This window comes from Haplochromis burtoni, unplaced genomic scaffold (genome assembly GCF_018398535.1).
Source record: "Haplochromis burtoni strain Fernald_Lab_line unplaced genomic scaffold, NCSU_Asbu1 Contig_149, whole genome shotgun sequence".
NCBI lineage: Eukaryota > Metazoa > Chordata > Actinopteri > Cichliformes > Cichlidae > Haplochromis > Haplochromis burtoni.
This window is the reverse complement of record NW_024582510.1, coordinates 99,302-119,604: the sequence shown is the minus strand read 5'-3', so window position 1 is coordinate 119,604 and position 20,303 is coordinate 99,302. Positions and strand designations below refer to the sequence as shown.

The 20,303-nt window shown below is 41.1% G+C and overlaps 1 protein-coding gene across 1 annotated transcript in view; it reads left to right on the top strand.

The window, feature by feature from the left end:
- The window catches only part of LOC102303382 (ephrin type-A receptor 7), a 162,982-nt gene extending 149,696 nt beyond the window's left edge, over positions 1–13,286 (top strand). Inside the window, exons 10-18 of the mRNA XM_014338897.2 lie at positions 2,279–2,404; positions 3,544–3,729; positions 6,165–6,226; positions 6,712–6,828; positions 7,553–7,639; positions 7,972–8,124; positions 10,376–10,566; positions 10,669–10,833; positions 11,813–13,286. Of these exons, the coding sequence (XP_014194383.1) occupies positions 2,279–2,404; positions 3,544–3,729; positions 6,165–6,226; positions 6,712–6,828; positions 7,553–7,639; positions 7,972–8,124; positions 10,376–10,566; positions 10,669–10,833; positions 11,813–11,927 (1,202 nt within the window). The 3' untranslated portion in view covers positions 11,928–13,286. The remainder of the gene's footprint in view (positions 1–2,278; positions 2,405–3,543; positions 3,730–6,164; positions 6,227–6,711; positions 6,829–7,552; positions 7,640–7,971; positions 8,125–10,375; positions 10,567–10,668; positions 10,834–11,812) is intronic.
- Positions 13,287–20,303: the final 7,017 nt, after the last annotated feature.

The window sequence follows — 20,303 nt, the reverse complement described above, 5'->3', positions numbered from 1 at the left end:
TTTATACTACAAATGCAGATTGAAGATTAAGTCCTTACTCGAGTAGAGATTTTTCCTGGTATGTGGGCATATGTATGATGTAATGTTGTATTTGTGATATTACGCACTGGGTTTTGAAGTCATGCTGTGAAGCTTCAAGATGAGCGTTTCCATCTTTGCTAGAGGGGGAAAAAACGGATATGGCAGGAAGGGGTGGGTCTGACTGTGAAACTGCGTGCTCATTGGGTAATGACAAGTTGTAAGCCAATGACTGCGTGGTTTCATACCACAGGTAATCCTCCATTTTGAAACATGGTATGAACAAAATTTACAAAATAGTCTCAAAATGCATAACTGAGCCCATAAACCCAGAGGTCAGCTGATTTCCCATCGACGTCTGTAAGACAGGAAATCTTTATTGCAACCACAAGTATCGCCATCTGGTGGCCTTTAGATAGAATGCAGATTTAAGGCTCAGCTTCATGTTTCCAACCCAGATGCTATGTGTTTTGTGCATTTGTGTGTGTATGTCTGATTTTAAGCTACTATAGGAAAGAACATTCAGTCCAACACTTGAATAAAATAGGTTTCATTTCTTTCATAAGTGCACTTTTGGCTTTGCGCACACACACACACACACACACACACACACACACACACACACACACACAGCCCTACACACACACACACACACACACACACACACACACAGAAAGAGAAGCATATCAGCATGTGTGTTTGTTCGCACAAGTAAGCATGTGTGTGTGGTAGATCAATAAGCCGTTTTGAAGCAGCCAGTACAGTTTCCCTCAGGTCAATCTGAAACTGTAATCACATTTGAGAGCCTCTGTGCTGCTTTTGGGAGTACTACCAGGCCTTTTCCTGGAAGATTAGCCTTAAAGTGTAGTAACAGGAGTCAAAGGTCATCCAGCTGAGAGCTATAATACACTGGTTAATGGTCATTGACTACCTGCTGGCAAGTTTATTTTCTTACCGTTGGTATTCAGTAAGTACAACAGGCAGTTAGCTGATAAAGAAAACTAAGGCTCATTGAGAAACCAAGTAGTGTTTATTTTGTTGTGTACAGTCTAGTTGGAGTCGATATCCCTTTCATTTCTAAATGTCAGGTAAAATTTCCAATTATTGTGTCTCATTAGCCTCACAGTAGTGATTTTGTAGATGCTGGTAAAAGAAATGAGGCAATTTGTGTGGATATGTCAGAGAAAAATTATTAAGTAATTTTTGAATTACTAAGTTAAAACACATCCAGTTTTAACTTAGAAGTATTTTTGTTTTGGGGTTTGTTTTTTTATTTTCAACATTGCGGTTTGAGAGTTTCTTTTAACCTAGAGTGTGAAACTTACAGCAAAGGAGCAAGGCAACTATAAGCACCATGTGACAAGGGTTTCTCTGCCTCAGCATTTTTAAGTCTATTATGCTTGTCCCAGTTTCTGACTGAAGATTGTATTTTGGTCGTGTGTGTCTGTTATTTTGCCTGCGTATGTGTGTGTTAGAGCGATAACATTTTGAAAAGACAAAAACCCTTGTGGAAGAGCCGTGTGATCTGAATAAAGCCTTGTGGAGGAAACCCAGTAAGACTTGAGCACTCAAAGCCTTTGATCTTACTTTGTCTCCCAGGAGTTTGCAAGGTCACAACAAATAAAACTGAGAGTAAGGCGAGTTATGAATAAAGAAATGGAAGTATATGTTATTTTTTCCATCCTTTAAATGAAATGACAGACGCCCCCCCCAAATCATCTCTTTGCATTATGGGTTATATTTGGCTATTATAACCTTGAAAAACTGACTAAGAACTGAGATATTTACCTTAACCCTACAGTTATATAGAGCTATGTAGAGTTTGATAGAAGAAAGCTTTTCAGCATTTTCAAACATCAATGGTAAAACTCTGGTATTGATTTCAGGCTGGAGATCAAAGAGCAAAGCCTTCTTCCCAGACACAACATTTTGGTCTAATGTTCAACTATCATACACAGAGAAAGTCTTTCTTGAAGGAGACAGACATAGCAATTCCTTTCACTGATGGTAGCCTCAGTAGAGCACAAAGCGATGCAGACTTTAGAAATGCTTTGCTTTGTGTTGAGAGCGAGGTCCAGCCAGTCTGGGAGTGTTTCTTTATATCTAATGTGGATATGTTGCTGCTGGGTACTTCAGACGTTATAAAGAATGTGCACAATAAATGATGTAATGTCTTACAAAGTGTAGAAAACACATGTCTCATTTTATATCACCAGTTTTAAAACTATATAAATATTTTTGTGTGTTTATACCACTGCAGTTAAGATCCCAACACGGAGGACCTACATTGACCCCGAGACTTGCGAAGACCTACTTCAGGCTGTCCACGCCTTTGCCAAAGAGCTGGACAACTCGAGCATCAAGATCGAGAGAATTGTGCACACAGGTACATGATTATACACAAGAAAGCATCTCAGATTCCACTATTCATCCCAGAGATGATGGTGGAGGACTTCACCACTCGGTGAAAGGGTGCGTGGGCTCAGCAATTTTAGAGTGGGGTAGAAGAGAATAGAAGAATAGAAAAGCCCTTTACTGTCATTGTACATATTCAATGGAACTGTACACATGTTGTTTATCCTTTAAGCTCCAAGCTCCTTTAAGATTGAGGAGAACTAGAAAGCTATACTGTGGTTTAACAAAATAGCATCTAGTTTGTTGTAGTATTAGTGCACATGACATGTGAGCTTCCATATCTGAAAAGGCAACTTGCTGGATAATATTTCTGCTTTGAGAGGTTTTGGAAGCATAACTACAGTGAGCGTTTCCTGTTCAAAAAAGTAGTGAACAAAAACATGTTGCGGGCATTACATTTAAAATGAATATTTTTTTAATTAAACAAAAATAAATCCGTCTCTTATGTTGTCTTTGTAATATTTATGCTACATGAAATATTAGATAGATTGTGTTGAATAACTCCCTCTGTTTCATTTAGATTTTGCTAAGCATACAAATGCATTTTAGGAATGAGGATATAATCAAAAGCAGTATATAGCACAGTAGAAATTATGAATGACAACCAATTTTAATCCATTAATTTTCCAAATATTATAACAAAAATGCTAAAATATATTGTCCTGTGTTAAAAAGAAAGCCAAAAGTATTAGAAATCTTTCAAAGTCAACTCTGTGTCTTTTTGCACTTTCTCTGAATCTGCTTTGAGGCTGAATTGGCATCCAGTTCAATCAAATTTGGGAACTTGCAGACCTTTGCCAAAATTGCGCTAAACTATTGTGGCTATTGTATTTGCCTCTAGTAGATGCTTCAGTGTTTCACCTGCACTCTACTCCATCTTTGATCTCTCTTTGATCCCTTTGTATTTCATCTTTTTCTCTCAATGTCATCACTCTTTCTTCCCAACATGAAGTAGTATTTCTTCATCTAAGTCTGGCTTCCCCCTCTATCCCCTTCAGTCTAACCCTTACTCATTTCTTCTCGCATTCTTTTGATGTTTTTCTCCCTCAGCGCTCTCGTTCTGTGCATCCGTTGACACTGATCACGACCTCTGTTTGTCTCCCCCCACAGGTGACTTTGGGGAGGTGTGCCGTGGCTGCCTGAAGTTGCCCAGTAAGAGGGAGCTGCCTGTGGCCATAAAGACGTTAAGGGCTGGTTGTTCTGACAAGCAGCGCCGTTCCTTTCTTAGCGAAGCTGGCATTCTCGGGCAATTTGACCACTCTAACATAATCCGGCTGGAGGGCGTTATCACCACTGGTAAGAAAGGAGGGAGAGAGGGATATTGTGCAGAGAGCAGAAACAGAAAGGTAGTATAGTAGTAAGGGGATACCACTGGGAAAAGAATGGGAAAACAAAGGAAAATGGGTATAGATGAAAAGAAGCACAGAGTGGAAAAAAACGTAGGAATCCAAGGATCAGGGAAAAATTCTACAGTTTGACCAGCTCAGTTGTTGAAGGAAGTAAGGCTGTTGAAAAGGGGTAATTGGGATTTAAGCATCTTAAAATTGCATACAGAGAGGGTAAAAGGGAGTAGCAAGGGACAAGGATTGGGAGGAGCGCTAAGACACTCCAGATACCTCAATAACTCACACGTGGAGGGGGTCAGCGCTTACAGCAAAGAGGGCAAGAGAGGAGGATGGAACAAGAAGTAAAGTTTGAAAAGGAGAAAGCAGGGTGGGTAGATGGATGCCTTGTGCTAGCAGCAGCGGAGCTACATCAAGGTCTATTTTCTGCTGACAGATAGCAATTGAGGTCCAAGAGCGAAAACAGAATGGAAGGAGAGTGGGGGGAAAAAACTTGAAGGGAGGAGACTGACGAAAGAGACATGAGAGTCACAGAAGATGAGGTAGAGGTTAATGGGAATGGCAGCTGAAAGGAGAAGCTTTAAGGAGTTTGTGAAGTTTTTGTTACTGCCGCTGCGATGCTTTTTGGTGATGTTTGTATGTGTGTGTGTGTGTGTATGTGTGGGCACGGTGCCCCAGCACACTCTGTGCTCAGTAGGATGGCAGCAGATGTGCAGGGTACAGTAATTGGTGCTAGAGACCCAGCGGGGCCCTGAGATGCACTCCAATCCCTCCCACCATCATATGCACACATACACACATTCATTGAAAACCCACATGCACACTCCTCACCACACACACACACGAAAAGGCTGTCCCATATGCTCACTTTTTCTTTACCATCACTGACAAACACACACACACCTGCTCGCCTGCCTCTTCACTTGGCATGAAATCACAAATCTTTGCACACACACCCACGCACGCCCACATGCCGTTAGACTACAAATCACCTGCTTTACATCACTTACGCCCCCACCGGATTCTTATTTAGCCTCCCTTCCATCCGCCCAATACATCTCACTCACCTGCAAAATACCACCTATTGTCCCTTTGTTCTACACTAATCTTTCTATTCATAATTTAGAGGCATTTGCTCTGTCAAATGGGTGATCAATGAAGTCACTATTTAAATCTATTATAATCATTATCAAAAAAAGTGAGAGTAGCAGAAAAAAAATCACAGTGTGGGAGACCTGGAACAGCTGGTAGCAGGACTGCAAACAAAGATGTTCTTGTAGATAACCACAAGAAATAGTTTTTACTGCATAGCCATCTCATCTCAGTCAGTACTATGACATATTGCATAATGGGTTATGATGACTTTTTGTTCTCCTATAAGAAAATGTGACATTGCTCCCACGTCGCAAGTTGCTTCACTAGGCTTTGTTTTCTCGTCTCTATATAGACTGATGGAGTTTTGCCAAAGTTTAAAACATCACCGTGCCACAAAGGTCAAGACTTTGCTTTTAGATATGTTTCAAAGTGTGTCTTCTGTGTTTTTGTTTCCCTTCAGAATCTGCCCACATTCGTGACATCTTTTAAAACAGAATATGATTCTACTCAGTCCATGGTTGTAGCTGAATACATCGGCCATTCCAGCCCTGCGCAAGCCCGTTCAACCACAGACTCATTATCCAGCTCACATTAATTACATGATGGCTGGCAAATTATGGCAGCATCCCTGGCTCTCGCTTCCCACAGCATATTTGGTAACCTTTTCAAATAGCTTCCTAAAAGCGTAGTAATGCTGGGAAACTGGGAACCGGGGATTTTACAGTGGCAATTTATCATTCTTGTATTATGCCTGCATAAACTGTCAGGACTGATCAGACCACCTTTCCATCCTAGAATATGTGTTTGTAGATGTAAAGTTGTTTACATATCTGTCAAGGTTTATCTTACTGTCTCAACCTCCCGCAATCTTTTCCTCCTTTCGTCTCCCTTCCAACAACTGCAGTTTTATTTTCATTTCCCTCCTCCGTGCACTTCATAGCACTACTGGATCCCTGCCATCTGGGCCTCGGCACAGTATGTGTGTGAGCACGCGTGTAGTGTATATGAGCGCGTGCTATTGTGCACAGTAAGAGCGTGCGTGTGTGAGTGTTTCAGGGTCGTTAAACTTGCTGAGACAGCCAGGGCAGCGCACAGGTTCTCCAGGCTTCACTACAGTTCACCGAGTGAAGAATGGCTTCGCACAATGCTTGCCAAGTGGACTAGACTCACTTTATTCCTTCCCTATTCCCAATGTCTCTATTATCATGCTATTGCTTTCCTTTTTCCCTTGACTTCACAATTTTATCCCCGTTTCAATTGTTCATATATGCCCTATGTCATGTCTTTGTCCAGGAAACACCATGATGATCATAGTGGAGTGCATGTCTAACGGAGCCTTAGATTCATTCCTTAGGGTAAGTTTCATTACTGTGCATTCATCTTAAATATATGTGCTGATGCTCATTATTAAACTGTAATTACTCATTACTACTCTCTGTTTTCAAGCAGCTGCACTAACAACACTTTTGTTCTACTTGTCCTAAATATACCGTTAATATAATGTGGTCCTAGGGCAGCAATTCTTGTGCTTATTACTGTAATAAGGAAAACATAGCATAATTAACTGCACAAATGGAGTGTTTCTGCTCAAAGCTGCTGTAAGCTTCTGTAAACTGTTAGTGTGCCCCTTTGCTCTGTGAACCACTTCACTGTGGTTTATAATGATATGAATTAATGGCCTGTTTGTTTTTATTCTCCAAATAAAGGTTTTCAGCTCAGCAAGCACAACATTGTACAGCAGAGGCAGATGTGCTTTTTTTCTCCCCCTTCCATTCAGCCTGCTCACAATCTTCTCTCCCACCTCTTCTTCATCTTTCTCTTTTTCCTTCTGTAACCTCAGAAACATGAAGGCCAGTTGAGTATAATGCAGTTGATGGATTTGCTGACCGGAGTGGCGTCGGGGATGAAGTACCTCACCGAAATGGGCTTTGTCCACAAACGGCTCGCCGCGCACAAGGTAAGGGGAGCAGGTGGGAGTAGATGATAGAGGACAGGTATGGTGTGATGAACAGGATGTCGTGTTCTATAATGAGTTTTTGCAGACTACAATTCGTTCTTGTCTGCAAACATCTTTGAAAGCACTCACCTGTAGGTTTTTTACTGAAAGACTACATGAAGCTGAAAATTAGACAAAACTGTCTAAATTATTGTGTCACCCACGTTTCATTAGGGGTGTGTGTGTGTGTGTGTGTGTGTGTGTGTGTGTGTGTGTACCATGTTTACATATCTTTGTGGGGACCAACACCCCTTATGGGGACAAAAAACCCGTCCCCACAAGTTTGAAGGCATTTTTGAGACTCAAAATGTGGTTTTAGTGTCAGGGTTACAATTAGGTTATGGTTAGGGTTAGAGTTAGGCTTTCATTTTTGGTGGTTTCGGTTATGGTAAACGGCTAGGGAAAGCATTATGCCAATTAGATGTCCCCACAAGGATATGAAAACACGACTGTGTGTGTGTGTGTGTGTTTTGTTTGGTTTTTTTGTCTTTCATAGAAGAGGCAGTCTATCAAACTACAGATGCAGTGGTCATGTTGTGGAAAATCAGGAACATCTGTTCTTGTAAACAATCAATTGTCTCTGGTGTGATAAGAGCTTTGCCCACCAGGGTAGTGAGCTCTCATACTGTGAGCATTTCCCCTCCAAATGTAAGCCATGCTAATCAGCCTGTTTTCCAAATCGCAGGTGCTGGTTAACTCCAACCTTGGCTGCAAGGTGTCTGGCTTCAGACCTCTTCAGGAGGACAAAATAGAGGCCATCTACACCACGCTGGTGAGATAACATTTTTTCTGCAACCTTGTACATCTTATAACTCACACATGTAGGGCATATTTTCTTAATGAGTCTGATCAAATGGGAATTATCATATGTTATGTCAAGTTCAGGTGAGGTCACATGGGCTTTGAGGTAGAGGGGGAGAAAAATCCAGTGTTTCTATGGTTATTTTAGGATTTCAGTCCAAGGTGAACCCAATCTCCTAACAGTTCCTTTGATCTGCTGGAAATATGCTCAAAGCTTATCAAAGAGAATATTAAAGCTTTACTTTGGTGAACTCTCCACACCCTTTTACATCTTGTCTTACCTCTCCTGTTCCTCTCCGCCAGCATGGAGGGAAAAGTGTGGTGCTGTGGACCGCTCCAGAAGCCATCCAGTACCATCGTTTCTCCTCTGCCTCAGATGTCTGGAGCTTTGGCATTGTCATGTGGGAGGTCATGTCCTATGGCGAGAGACCCTACTGGGATATGGGCAACCAGGATGTAAGTGTGCATTTAAATTCTCCATATTCCTTGCTCCAATTTCAATATTAATTTCTATACTTTTGTACCCTACCTCTCTCTTTTGCCGCTCTCTAATTTTTTTTTATCAATGAATTTTCTATCTGTGCCCACCATGCATCTTATTAATAGAAAACCGAGAAGCCACAGTACCTCTGAGAGCTATTGCCGGGCCTAAGTCCCCCTCTTTAAGTCTGCATCAGCTCCATGACCAATCCTGTTTTCTCTTAAGGATGCATTGACCCCCTTCTAGTGTCCACTGCCTATCCCTGCCTGCCACCCTGCTATTAAGTGTAGAAAATCTCTCAGAAAATAGTCAGCTTATTTCAAGAAATGTAAAGCACTATTTGAGGGGAGTGACTGTCCAGTTAATAGGACCCTGCCACCACTAGCAACCTTTAAAAGTCACTGTGGGTGGGCCCATTTTCCTTGTCAGTCTTTTTTCTTTGTCCTAAAAAAGAGGTTTATATTTCCCCCCTTTTTAAGGATGTCATGCCTCTGTAGTATAGCTGAAAGCAGGATACAGGTCTGCATATGAGACAACAGACAGCAGATCCTTGTTACTGCTTTTCTTATTAGTGAGGCCAGTGACACTCCAGGCATTATCAGCAAAGAGCTTTTTTCAAGACATATTATTTTTCATCATCCTAATGCCTTTTCAAATGAATTTTATCATAAAGACTACATTTTCTGCAGGCAGCTACGCGTAAAGCAACTGATTACTTGCATGTTCCATTTTTGAATGTCCCAAATTAATATGCATGAGTTATTCAGCGAGCACAAGAATAGGTAGCTTTTTAATACTCTTTGTTAGTGCCCTTTTATAAAGCTGGCGAAAGTTTCATCTCAGCCTGGTTTATATTATCAAACTTTCCAATTGAGAGGGCAAAGATCAAGCTTGTAGAGCGCCAGGGATATTAATCCACTTTAAATTGATACATTATATCATAACGGAATTGTTGGTCGGCCTGTCCACCTGTGATCCGTCGTGCCCTTTACCTACTGGCTCTGATTAAATGGAAAATGTCAAATGCTGAAAAGCATTTTATGAATGCTCTTTACTGAGATAGAAGCTTAAGGGGCTGAGAGGATGGTGGAGTGGTGGAGTGGGGAAGTGGGTGGCCGGGTAGGCAGAGAGAGAAGAGAGTGTTTTAGGAATTAATGCTGCTGATGGATGTCATTTTTGTGATTATTCTCAGACTTTATTGCCTCCTTTAAGGAGATTGTATTTCTTAGAGTGGTTGCGGTGGAGGATATATCCCATGTCCCTAGATATACTGAAAGGAAATATCTCGTGGGGTGTTTGAGTGAATGATTTTTAATAGGGGGCGACATTAGCTTGATGGAGCAGTAAAGAACATCAAGAGTCTGGAAGGATGCTTTCAAGCACTGCTGTTTGAAGACAGTGAGTTTTCAGAGGCCTCGTGATGATGCTGAGCAGAGATTAAACATTTTCTGAAATTTGATAGTTTATCTTTTGGGGAGTATTTAAGAAAGCACAGACTTTTTAATGGAGTGTTTGTTTCATTGCTTTGATGTTTCTGGTATTTCAAACTTGGCTGGTTTGATTTTTTTCCCCCCAATCCAAAGAGCTACCGCATATTGTATTATTGGAAATGAAAAGGTGCTGTTATTGTGATACCCAGTAAGTATCGTGTGAAGTACACCAAGTGACAGTGGATATCCCACTAACTGACTTTTCAGTCTGCATACAGCGTCAGTTAGTTGTGAACAAATTTGCAGGGGCTCTTTTTTCCCCTTTGTGATTGCATACCTGCTGTACAGTTCTGGAGCCTTTTTATTACCAAAAACATAATGTATTCCACTCATATTAGGGTGATGATATCTCTGTGAAATCTAAGTATTACAGTTGCCGCAGGCTTGCAAGGTCAGTTTTAGATTTTAAGCCATACAGTGGGACATTCTAGGTAGTGTGATTATTATGTACTTTTATGTAATATTTTTTTCCACGTGTGACCTATACAGTCTTCTGTTCTGTAAGACTTCTATTCTTGGCAACTAAGCAAGTCCACTGCAAGGGGAAAAGGTTTTAAGCATCTTATTGAACTTTGAAAGTAGGACAAAACTTCTCTACATCCTCGTTCACCTCTCCCACTCTGCCCTACCACTCAGACATGCTCTTTAAGAATGTATCCAATTATACCATGAGTACTGGAAAATCACAAAACTAATTTCTAATCTGATATTATCGATTTCCTCTTTCTGTGCGTAGGTGATAAAGGCCATCGAGGACGGTTTCAGGCTGCCAGCTCCAGTTAACTGCCCTCCACATCTCCATCAGCTGATGCTGGACTGTTGGCAGAAGGAGAGGACGGAGAGGCCCAGCTTCAGTCAGATCCACTCGGCCCTCAGCAAGAGCATTCGCTCGCCTGATGGTATCGGTTCCTCCACACTGGCGCGAAGGTACAGTCTCATGACTAAATGAGTTGGAGTAGATCCTTGAATGTATAAATTTTTTAAAAAGTTACTTTTACAAAGCCTTAATCGTTATTTCCCCCACTATAGAACCCTGAGTTCATCCATTACACTAGCTGACAGGCCTCTCCCCACCTTCCCATCTTTTAACTCTGTTGGAGAGTGGCTGGATGCAGTAGACATGGGCCGATACAAGGACAACTTCACTGCTGCGGGATACTGCTACTTGGAGTCTGTGGCACGAATGACTGTACAGTGAGTAGTTTTGTACAATTCTGACTGTTTGACCTTTTCATTACATTTTTTTTAACAGAAGGGTACCTTAATAAAAGAATAACACAGATCAATGAAGGGAGAAGCCAATTCATTCTAGTAAAAAACTGCTAATATTCAAGACTTTAAAAGCAACTGAATCAGTGTTTATAAGATATATGTAGGTAAGGAGACATCACCCTGTGTTTGAGCAAATATTTGGCTGTTTATTTACTAGATAACTTACTTATAATAAAACATGTTAACTGTATATAAAAAAATGAGATGTTACAGAAGGCACCAACCTTTTTAGCTCCATTTAAATATGTCTAAATATGGCACTTGTTATACCATACATGTTATACCATTCGTGTCAAAAAAATTTGACACGAAGAACACGAGTTTCTTATTTACAGTGTTGAGTATTAACAGTGAAGGAATTTCTAAGAAGCAGCAGACCTTTCCAGTTTTCTAAAAGCCTCAAAGTGTCAAACTGACCCAGTGAACTCTGAGATTAATCTCTTAATCTGAATCTAAAATGACGTCTTTCCCATCTGAGCTCAGGGGTGTGTGTCAGAGAGTTGCGTCAGCCATATCTAAGACAGCTGGGTGTCTGTGCTGAATTAATATAAAGACGCAAACGAATAAATTTAAGAAACTGGAAGTGGTATTCCCTGAAAACATATGTGTGCAGCCTCATTCTGTTTCATATAAAGATTGCTACAGAAAAATATTTCTGCAATAACTGGTGTCCTTACTGTTAGGTCAAAGATATAGTAATGGTGTATTTTTTTAGCGTAAAGGATTAGAATTCCACTGCATCATGTTTTTTAACATTTGGGTTTGGCTTGCATTTTAAAGTAAGCTGACTAAAACTGCCTTTTCAGTCTTACATCTTTGTTAAACAAAAATCATAAAAGCGAAACATCGTTAAAAACAATCAATCCACATCTTCTGATCTCTGTAAATCTTGTGTTCACAGAGATGTATTGAGCCTTGGCATCACTTCCCTGGAGCACCAGAAGCTGATACTGGCTGCCATCCAGACTCTGAGAGCCCAGGTCATCCAAATGCACGGGCGTGGTGTGCAGGTCTAAACGGTCAACTCACCTAGTCTCGTGCTGCTGCAGATCCTTACATGTGTGCAGATGGATGATGGGGTGGAGGCGAGGAGAGAGAGAGAGAGAGCTCTTCCATACATAAAGATAGATGAGCTGATCTTTCAGCTAACTGCACTCATCTATTTACTCCTCCTTCCCACACTTCCTCATGCCTTCCTTTATTCCTTCCTTTCTCTTTTCAACAGTCCCCCTTGAAGACTGCGATCAGTTGTGACATTGTGTTCATGTCATAACCGGGGGGGGGATAGCAGAGGAGTGATGTCATGTGACTTTTTGTGACCTCTATCTGCACTTTGACCTTCAACGCCTGCGTTGGCTCCATCTTACTGGTTCTAGATCAGCGCATAAAGACAAATTAAAAATGTCTCTGTCTGAAGCCGAACTCTGATCTGTGGGAGAGACGCGCACAGCAATTTTGAACTACAGCTCGAAGACACGTGAACATTTGGGGTGAAATATCCCTTTACAACATAAATTCACTAAAACCAAGATATTCTCGATGAAGGGAACTATTTTATTGGCCTTGGGTCAAAACAATGCCTCAGAACTAGCACAGCTGATTTCACATCAACAGGAACTGATTTGCTACGAAGATACAGAATCACATCAAGAACGGTCAAAGCTGATCTCATATCAGATGGTAAAGAAATACTCTAAAGAATAAACATGGCTGGAATGTAACTTGCGTTTTCAAAGCAGCAGGTTGGGAAGACCGTGCTATTCAGGTTAGTGAAGCCGGAGGTTGGATGAAGCTGCAAAGTGGCAGAATGAGAGGGGCGAGGATTCATTGTAGTGCTATATACGTTATCTAAAGTTTGCTCATGGCATGAACGGACTTAAGTAAAATATTTGTGTTGATATTATGCTCTTCTTTCAGCAGGGATATCAGCATTCATTTATCCTGTTTGGTACTACTGATGGTGAAACAATCGCTGCAGGATGAAATTGTAAAGCAAAGGGTTGAAAATGTGTTTTTGATTGTTCATGAATTTGTTGTACGTCGCTGTCTGTTTCGCTACTCCTAACTACGTTTGCTTTATTCCCTATATCTTTCTCTTCTTCTCCATGCTTTCTGTGTGCATTTAAAGCTTAAATCGTTCCCTTTAGTTTGCTGGATTTCATCTGGATAACACGATCCTCCTCTCCAAAGGCTCTCACTACAATGTTTATTACTCTGTATAGGACTCGGGCTATCTCTGGAAGGTGGTCTGATTTTAGATATTTATCCATATTTATTTATGTTTACAGACTGCAACACAGACCTCTCCAGAGAGGATGTTGGGATGGTTTATTTAAACTTAAGTATTTAAAAATAATAATAATTTGAGCAAAGCAGTTGTCTTGTTTCGTTTTTGTTCCGTTGACTTATTTCGACTGTGAGTTTGTACCTGAACAAATTATTTTGTAAAGAGGAAGTGAGAGGAACACTGGAGGATTTTACTGTCAGCACACAGTATCTGTGTATTTCTATACGCTGGATTTGCAACAGTTGATTTTAGGTTCATTACCGTTTAGATTTGCTGTATACACATTACAGTGTGTGTGTGTGTGTGTGTGTGTTGCAGTACGGATACAGTATTACAGAACATCAATGATATTTTTTTTTCCTTTTGGTTGCTATTGGATTGTCAGGTTTAAATTTATGTTGCTGTTAATATCATGCTCCATCAGACTATATGGTTACACTTTTTCCAGTTAACTCCCAGAATTCCCTGTGTACAGCAATCTGGCTTTTCCATTTGGTTGGGGAAGACATTTATCGGGGCATTACAGATTCACAGTAGAAGGTGCAAAAATTAATTGGAATAAAGTTAAGGATTTCAATTTGGTAAAAATGTCCCTCCTTTTGCTATAAAACACATCACACGTATCCAAAAATACACCTTTAAAACAGACACACGAGACTACAAAACAGCCTGGACCTCTTCACCACGATGAATGAAACCAGAGATGTTTCCCGCCCTGTCCCCCAATATGTTGCTGTGACCATTACGATATGTTTAATATTGTATATATGTATTTGAAAATGCTAAATCTATTTTTATAATTTGTTTGAAGAACAATGTGTTGAATATAATATCTGCTCACTGTGTAAGGGTTTTATTTGTTTGACTTTAGGGCAATAGCCAAGAAACTCTGATGTTTGGAATATACAACTGGGAAAAAAAAAAGTTTCTTTTGTTTTTGTTAGTTTTTAAATGATTTTTACCCGTTAGGAGAAAATCTGATGGCTGTTGCAATATTGAAATGTGTTATTAAAAAACTTCCAATACGAGCACATTTTTTTCCTCGTTGTCTTCCATGTCAGATGTTGAGGTTTAGATTGGATAGCCTTATCCCGGCTCATTTTATTATGGAGTTTTCTGTAAACACTAGAGACGACTGTGTGGGAAGATCTCAGTAGATCAGCAGTTTCTGGGATATTAAGAGTAGCCCGTTTGGCAACAACAACCATGCCATGCTCAGAGTCACTTAATTCACCTTTGTACTTCAAACCAAGCATACTGTATATATACATACAATGCAAACTAACCAGTTTAGACACACTAAACTGCCCAGTATTCTCATGCAACCCTTGATATCAGTTTGTTTTGCAATACAATTCATAAAAATATAACTCAGCAAAACATCATGTATAGATGTGAAATTCTACAGTAAATGAGGGTGTTACATTTAAGATTCAAATTTCCAGTTTATAAAATTTCAATGTTGAGCAACCCTTACCTTTGAAAGTAATCTCTCGCCTTCTCACTCATTTGTTGTTTCAGCACTAGAATTGACACACCACATTAATGCCAACCTTCAAATAGAGAGACTAGCTATCACTTCTCAAAAAGTAAAGCCGAGTCACTTAAACTGCTTTTAACCTCTCAAAGTTCACAATGCAACAAAAGGAAAATCGAAACCATATTCTCTCAGGTCAAGGCCGCAGCAGTGTCACTGCGTGTGACTACCACCTGCCCTCCAGCAAAGCCCTGGGATTTGTTTCAATCGGCGTGCAAGAGCCTTCTCTTTCCACAAGATCTGCTATTGACCTATTGAGCAAATGGCACTAGGTTACCAGTTCAATGGCATCCTTTCCCTTCCTCCTCGTCTCAACTGTAACCTTAAGCCTAGCTCGATGCTTCATTATCAATGCATGTTTTTGTGTCGTATTTAAGGTCGTGGCCCTTGCTGGGGAATGGAAAATAGACAGTCAAACTTCAAACAAGAAGAAAGAAAAAAACTTTACATGCAGATTGTTTTAATTTAAAAGTCAGTTGTGAAGTGTGTCCACCAGGTGGTGCTGTGTAGCAATGTTTGACCATCTTTAATTTCCTTTAAGATACTTTAAGATTGTTTCCATAAATGTTATTTCTCATGTAAGAAAGAATTACTTCAGAATGAAGTTTAAAAAAAGGCCCTGAAAACACATTTATTTCTTTAACCTTCTCCAACCTTAAGGACATCTCGTACTTATTTGTTTACTCTTTTGTTATGAGGTTAATACCTCGTATCCACTTACAATAAACTTCAGCTTTTGGTTACATCCTCTAGCTATTTCTATTCCCAATTTCCTCTTGCACTTTCTCAGCATTACCACACCATGTCTGTGAAGTCTCTCTGAGGACTGAGGTTATATTACTTACTGCTTTATCATGTAACACCCACCTTTAGACCAGCACCGCGCGTATGGGAAATAATTGTAAATGCAAATTAACTCTGTGTAGGATTGCTGTAGGCAACTGTGTGGGTGTGCAGGGGGGAGTGTGGTGGAATGTGTTTCAGTGCCTGCATGCAAGGGTCAGCGTGTGCACAATACTGCATGCATGTGCATATTAACTGTGTGCAAATGTGCTGCCAGTGCGTTGAGAGTTCATCGGCATTCATTAGAGAATATGATCTTTTTATTTAGCTCATAAAGTTGCAGTACCAATCCATACCTTTTATATTAAAGTCTTATTGGAGCTGAGGATAGGAGTCTGAGATTGAATGAGTTTCATCTCTGAGCCATCGCTGACTGAAGCTTTGTAAACCTCCTACACAACCAAACATCACCTCCTCCGGATGCTGTCTCGCAGACCCGTGCTAAATGGATTTGAACTCCTGCTGCAATAACACGGGATTTGGATAATTCATTATTGGAGGCTTATCATAGCTTGCATTCAAGATGTTTTCCTCATCAAAACTCTTTTATAAGGCTGAAAAACAGAGCATAAGTGGTTGATTTAAAGAAATATTTTTCACATTTATGGACAAAATATGAAAAGAAAAAAACTTTTCAAGTATTGAAAGTTCTTCAAGTTCATAAATTCTAAGCAGACTTCTATATTTGGGCACAATAACAAAATGAACAAAATATAGCAGAAGAGATATTTTGCAGGCTCTTATCTACATAATGTAAATTATGAAATCCTAATAGCCTTTGAGAGTTAACTCCTGCCTTCTCTGGGTCACAAGCTATCTTAGCAGCTTTACTCTTGCTAAATGAACCAAATAGCGGGCATAATCATCTGCTATCTTCTTTCTGTCCCCTTGCAATACAATATAATAAATGCTATTACTTTGAGTGTGATGCTTTAGTATGCAAACAACATACCCAACAGTACATCGCTTCGGTGGCAAAGGGGGAGTTGTGTTAGTCTGTGTTTTATCAGGCTTCTCACGGTTTGAGAGTAAATCTTCAATCAGATTTGCCTGTTTATTCACTGTAAATGAGACTGGGACAGGGAGTTGGACAGCAATTCTTCAGAGAGACTGATGAATATCATGTTTCAAAATTCAAAATGCAGATTGCACGATCTGAAAGCCATCACACCGACGCTCAAGTCATGCATAAAGTTTATTTTGAATAACTTTATAAGTAATAGTGAATTGAAATACAGTTTTTGGTCCTCCTATGGCAGACTTTCTTTTCAAATTAAACTTCAGAAAGAAAAGCTGCATACTACTAGAAGAACTATAGTGCTGAGGAATGGGTACATCATGGTCATTTACCATTTAAAAAAAAAAAAAAAGAAAAACATCATCTCAGGGATGACTCAGACACATGGTGCAGAGGCGAATGGATGAAGGGGCACGAAGAGGCCTAAGATGCTGCTGTGCCGATGTCTGCTACCGCAGTCCCTCTGAGGAGAGCTGTGGACGAGAATATGGCTCCTGTGGCGCGAGTATGAGTGTCTTGCAGAGGCTCTGCACCTGCTGTTATGTATACTTGCGTGCAAGCATTACACAGCCAGTGAGCCAAATGCTGTTTTGACAGAGAAATGGCTTATGAGAGTCTTCTGAGGTGGACAAACAGTTGCTGCATCTGCCTCGTGTTAGTGGTGCACAAAACATAATGAGACAGAGGACTGGGCAGAGAGATTGCTCAGCTGCTTCATTGTTCTGAGCCAGGGGAACAAAAATGGCCTTCTAGTTAACCTTCAACCTAGAAAAGTTGTTTGAGGTGTAAAAATGGAGCTTGGTTGTAAAGTGGCTGTGGTCCCACCGTGTCTTCACTAATTACAAGACAAGATAGTGGGGCTGATAACATGCATAACACTGTTAAAAGGTAAAGCTAAGAGCAACAGTTTTCAGAGACAGCCTTTTGAAAGACATTTTGACTGTTGGCTCAAACTGTGATGCGCAGCACCATCGATATATCACACTGTGATGCCAAAGACAGGTCTTAGTTGTGTGACTCCTTTCAAAAGGCAGTTAACAAAGGATGCACAAAAACTGAAATCTCTTTAAGCCTTCATGACAAGATAAGACAGCAGTAGCATACAAGGCAATCATAGCTGGAGCTAGCTCTTTTGGTACGAATATTTGGAGGTCGGACAGCACTGGAGACAGATGGCGTGATATGGAGTCTGAGCCTCCCTACATGCACCAGTGCTGAAAATCAATACATTAACTTGGAGCACTTAACAGGCATAAACAGAAGTACTTCCCCTTGGGTACCATTTTTAGGGTAGCCTAACATCTACAGACACTCCCACTGATTCGCGTGCCCTGTCTAGCTGTGATAGCACGAACAGAGCTACCATGGTTTTTCTGTCAGCATATGTAATATGACTGGGAACAACCAGGGCGAGAGAAATCCACTCCTACTTTTGTGTGCTTTGAAAAAGGTTTTATTGGGAGAGAAGCTGTGCCAATCTGAATAAATCCTTGGGTAAGATGTCAGCACCACTCTATGTGGTGCCTCTATGAATGGCCAGAGCTCTGTGCGGTCAAGCCACAGCGGGGAAGGGATGTCTGACCTGTGGCTCCTGATCATAAATGTCCCTGCCTAAGAGGCTGTGAGCAGGTGCCGAGTGCTCTGTCAGGACAGAAGTGTCTCTAAAATCTGCCAACTACTTAGTGATGGCCAAATGACTACAACATTGACAGAAAGAGCTGATCCAGCAGGGCTCACAGATGCAATGGGAACAGTGAAAGCAGCAAACAAGGGGCTCTCGATCGCTCATTATCAGACTTCAATGCTCCTAACTGGAAACAGAGCTAAGCCACTGGAATCTTGCCCATTGTCTTCTGGGATGTAGGGAACTCTAAAGTTAAAGTGGTCCAGCTCTGCTTGAAATATGGGACTACATAAGTTCAGCTGGCCTTCCCCATTATTTGGGACACCGTGACAGCTCATCAGCACATCTCCACTTAAGCGAGAGACGACAGAAGTACCAAGCCAGACCTGCTAGCTGGGGTCAATGTATGATCGGAGGGATACAGTCAGTGTGGCAGCAAGGCACAGATGGACACCGCTAGACATTTTTATGTTATTCATATCACTTGTGGACTGCTTGACTGCAGATACAAGAAACATGGTAGAGCACTAAAGTCACATGATTGCTATATACTGCATATGCAGACTTGAAGGGGCTCTGTAGGGAGAGCAAAGAAGATCTTCAGAAGTCCACATGCATGAGGTGAAAAACAACATCCACAGTTCTTAGCATAACCAATAACAACAACAATTAGTTCCAAAAATGAGTTGCAGTTGTATTTTTGGGTTTAATACTACTGGTTAAACATGCAATTTAAAGACATATTCAATTATGAGGAAATTATTCACACATCGGTGAAAAAAAAAGGATTCGGGTCAATCTCTCAGTACTATGGAGGTTATTCCCAGCCAGTCTTTTGCCAGTACGACAAACCTTTTAGTAAAAAAAAATGACTTTTGCAACTGAAAATCAAAGAACAAAAACTCATTTAACAAAAAAGAAGAAAAAAAAAAAGAGTCCAGAAATGTAAGAGGAGGAAATGCCAGAGAAATAGCAAAGGAAGCAAAAGGATTCAAAGAGGCACATGGGAAAGCAGACAACACCTCTGTAAAGACATTAGTGATTCCCAGCTGCGTGTTGAGAGCCCTCTCCCCTTCTTGTCCTCCCTCTATCCCTCACTCTCACCGCTCCGTGTGAAGATTAAAGCAAGCGGCATAAAGGGGAGAGCAGTCCACCTCTAAGCTAGTGTGAAGGGGAAACTTCCCCCAGCACAAAAGTTCTGCTCTCCGCTCTTTGCTGAAGCGTGCCGCAGCTCAAATCGGCTTTGAGAAATTAATCCCTGCATTATGGAGGGAGTAAAGTAAACAAATGGAGGACAGAGCAGGGACCTGCGAGTGTGTGAGACGGGGGGAAAGGGAGAGAAGCTGTGAGGCGATGAGGCATTTGTTTGTAAAAGCTTGCGTTTCTCCAGAGAAAATGAGATGTGAAGGCTGTGTGCGCTTGTACATGTGTGAATGTGAGTACAGTGAGAAGGAAGAGGGAGCTCAAGAGGTGACGGGTGGGTGAATGAGAGAAATGAAGCAGCAAAAGCTTGTCCGGTCCTGAGGGACACTCCTGAGAGAAGAGCATCACAGCCTCTTTGCTGCGTGATCTTAAACCCCTCACTCCGTCTCTCATATGTCCAGCTTATTACTGCCTTTGTCTTTCCTAGCTACATTCATCCACTTTGCCCCTGTGGCAGAGTCATTGTCTGCAAATCCTCCTCCTGCTGCCTTCTCTGCTCCCCCTCTCCTTTTCCCACCGTATCTCTCCACCGAGAGGTACTTAGATAAGGCCCAGGGTTCAGTCTGACGAAATCAGAACTTCCCACTGAGCCGAGATTAAACTCTGAGTGACCGAACAGACAACTTCGCTCACTCTCTGTGGTTAGCTGCCGGAGAGCTTCCATCTCTCTTTATGACAGTTTAAACACCCATATGTCTCACTACCCGCCGAGACTCGCATAAGTGCACTTTCAGTCAGTCTGCAGTTCTCTGTTGCCACTCACTGTCTCCGTCTATCATCGCTCTCCATCTCTCAACTTTTGTGCAAATACTTTAAAGGATCCACACATTCCTAGCACCTCCCTCTCCCCTTACAAGTTCATTACCATTTGTCCTCATGC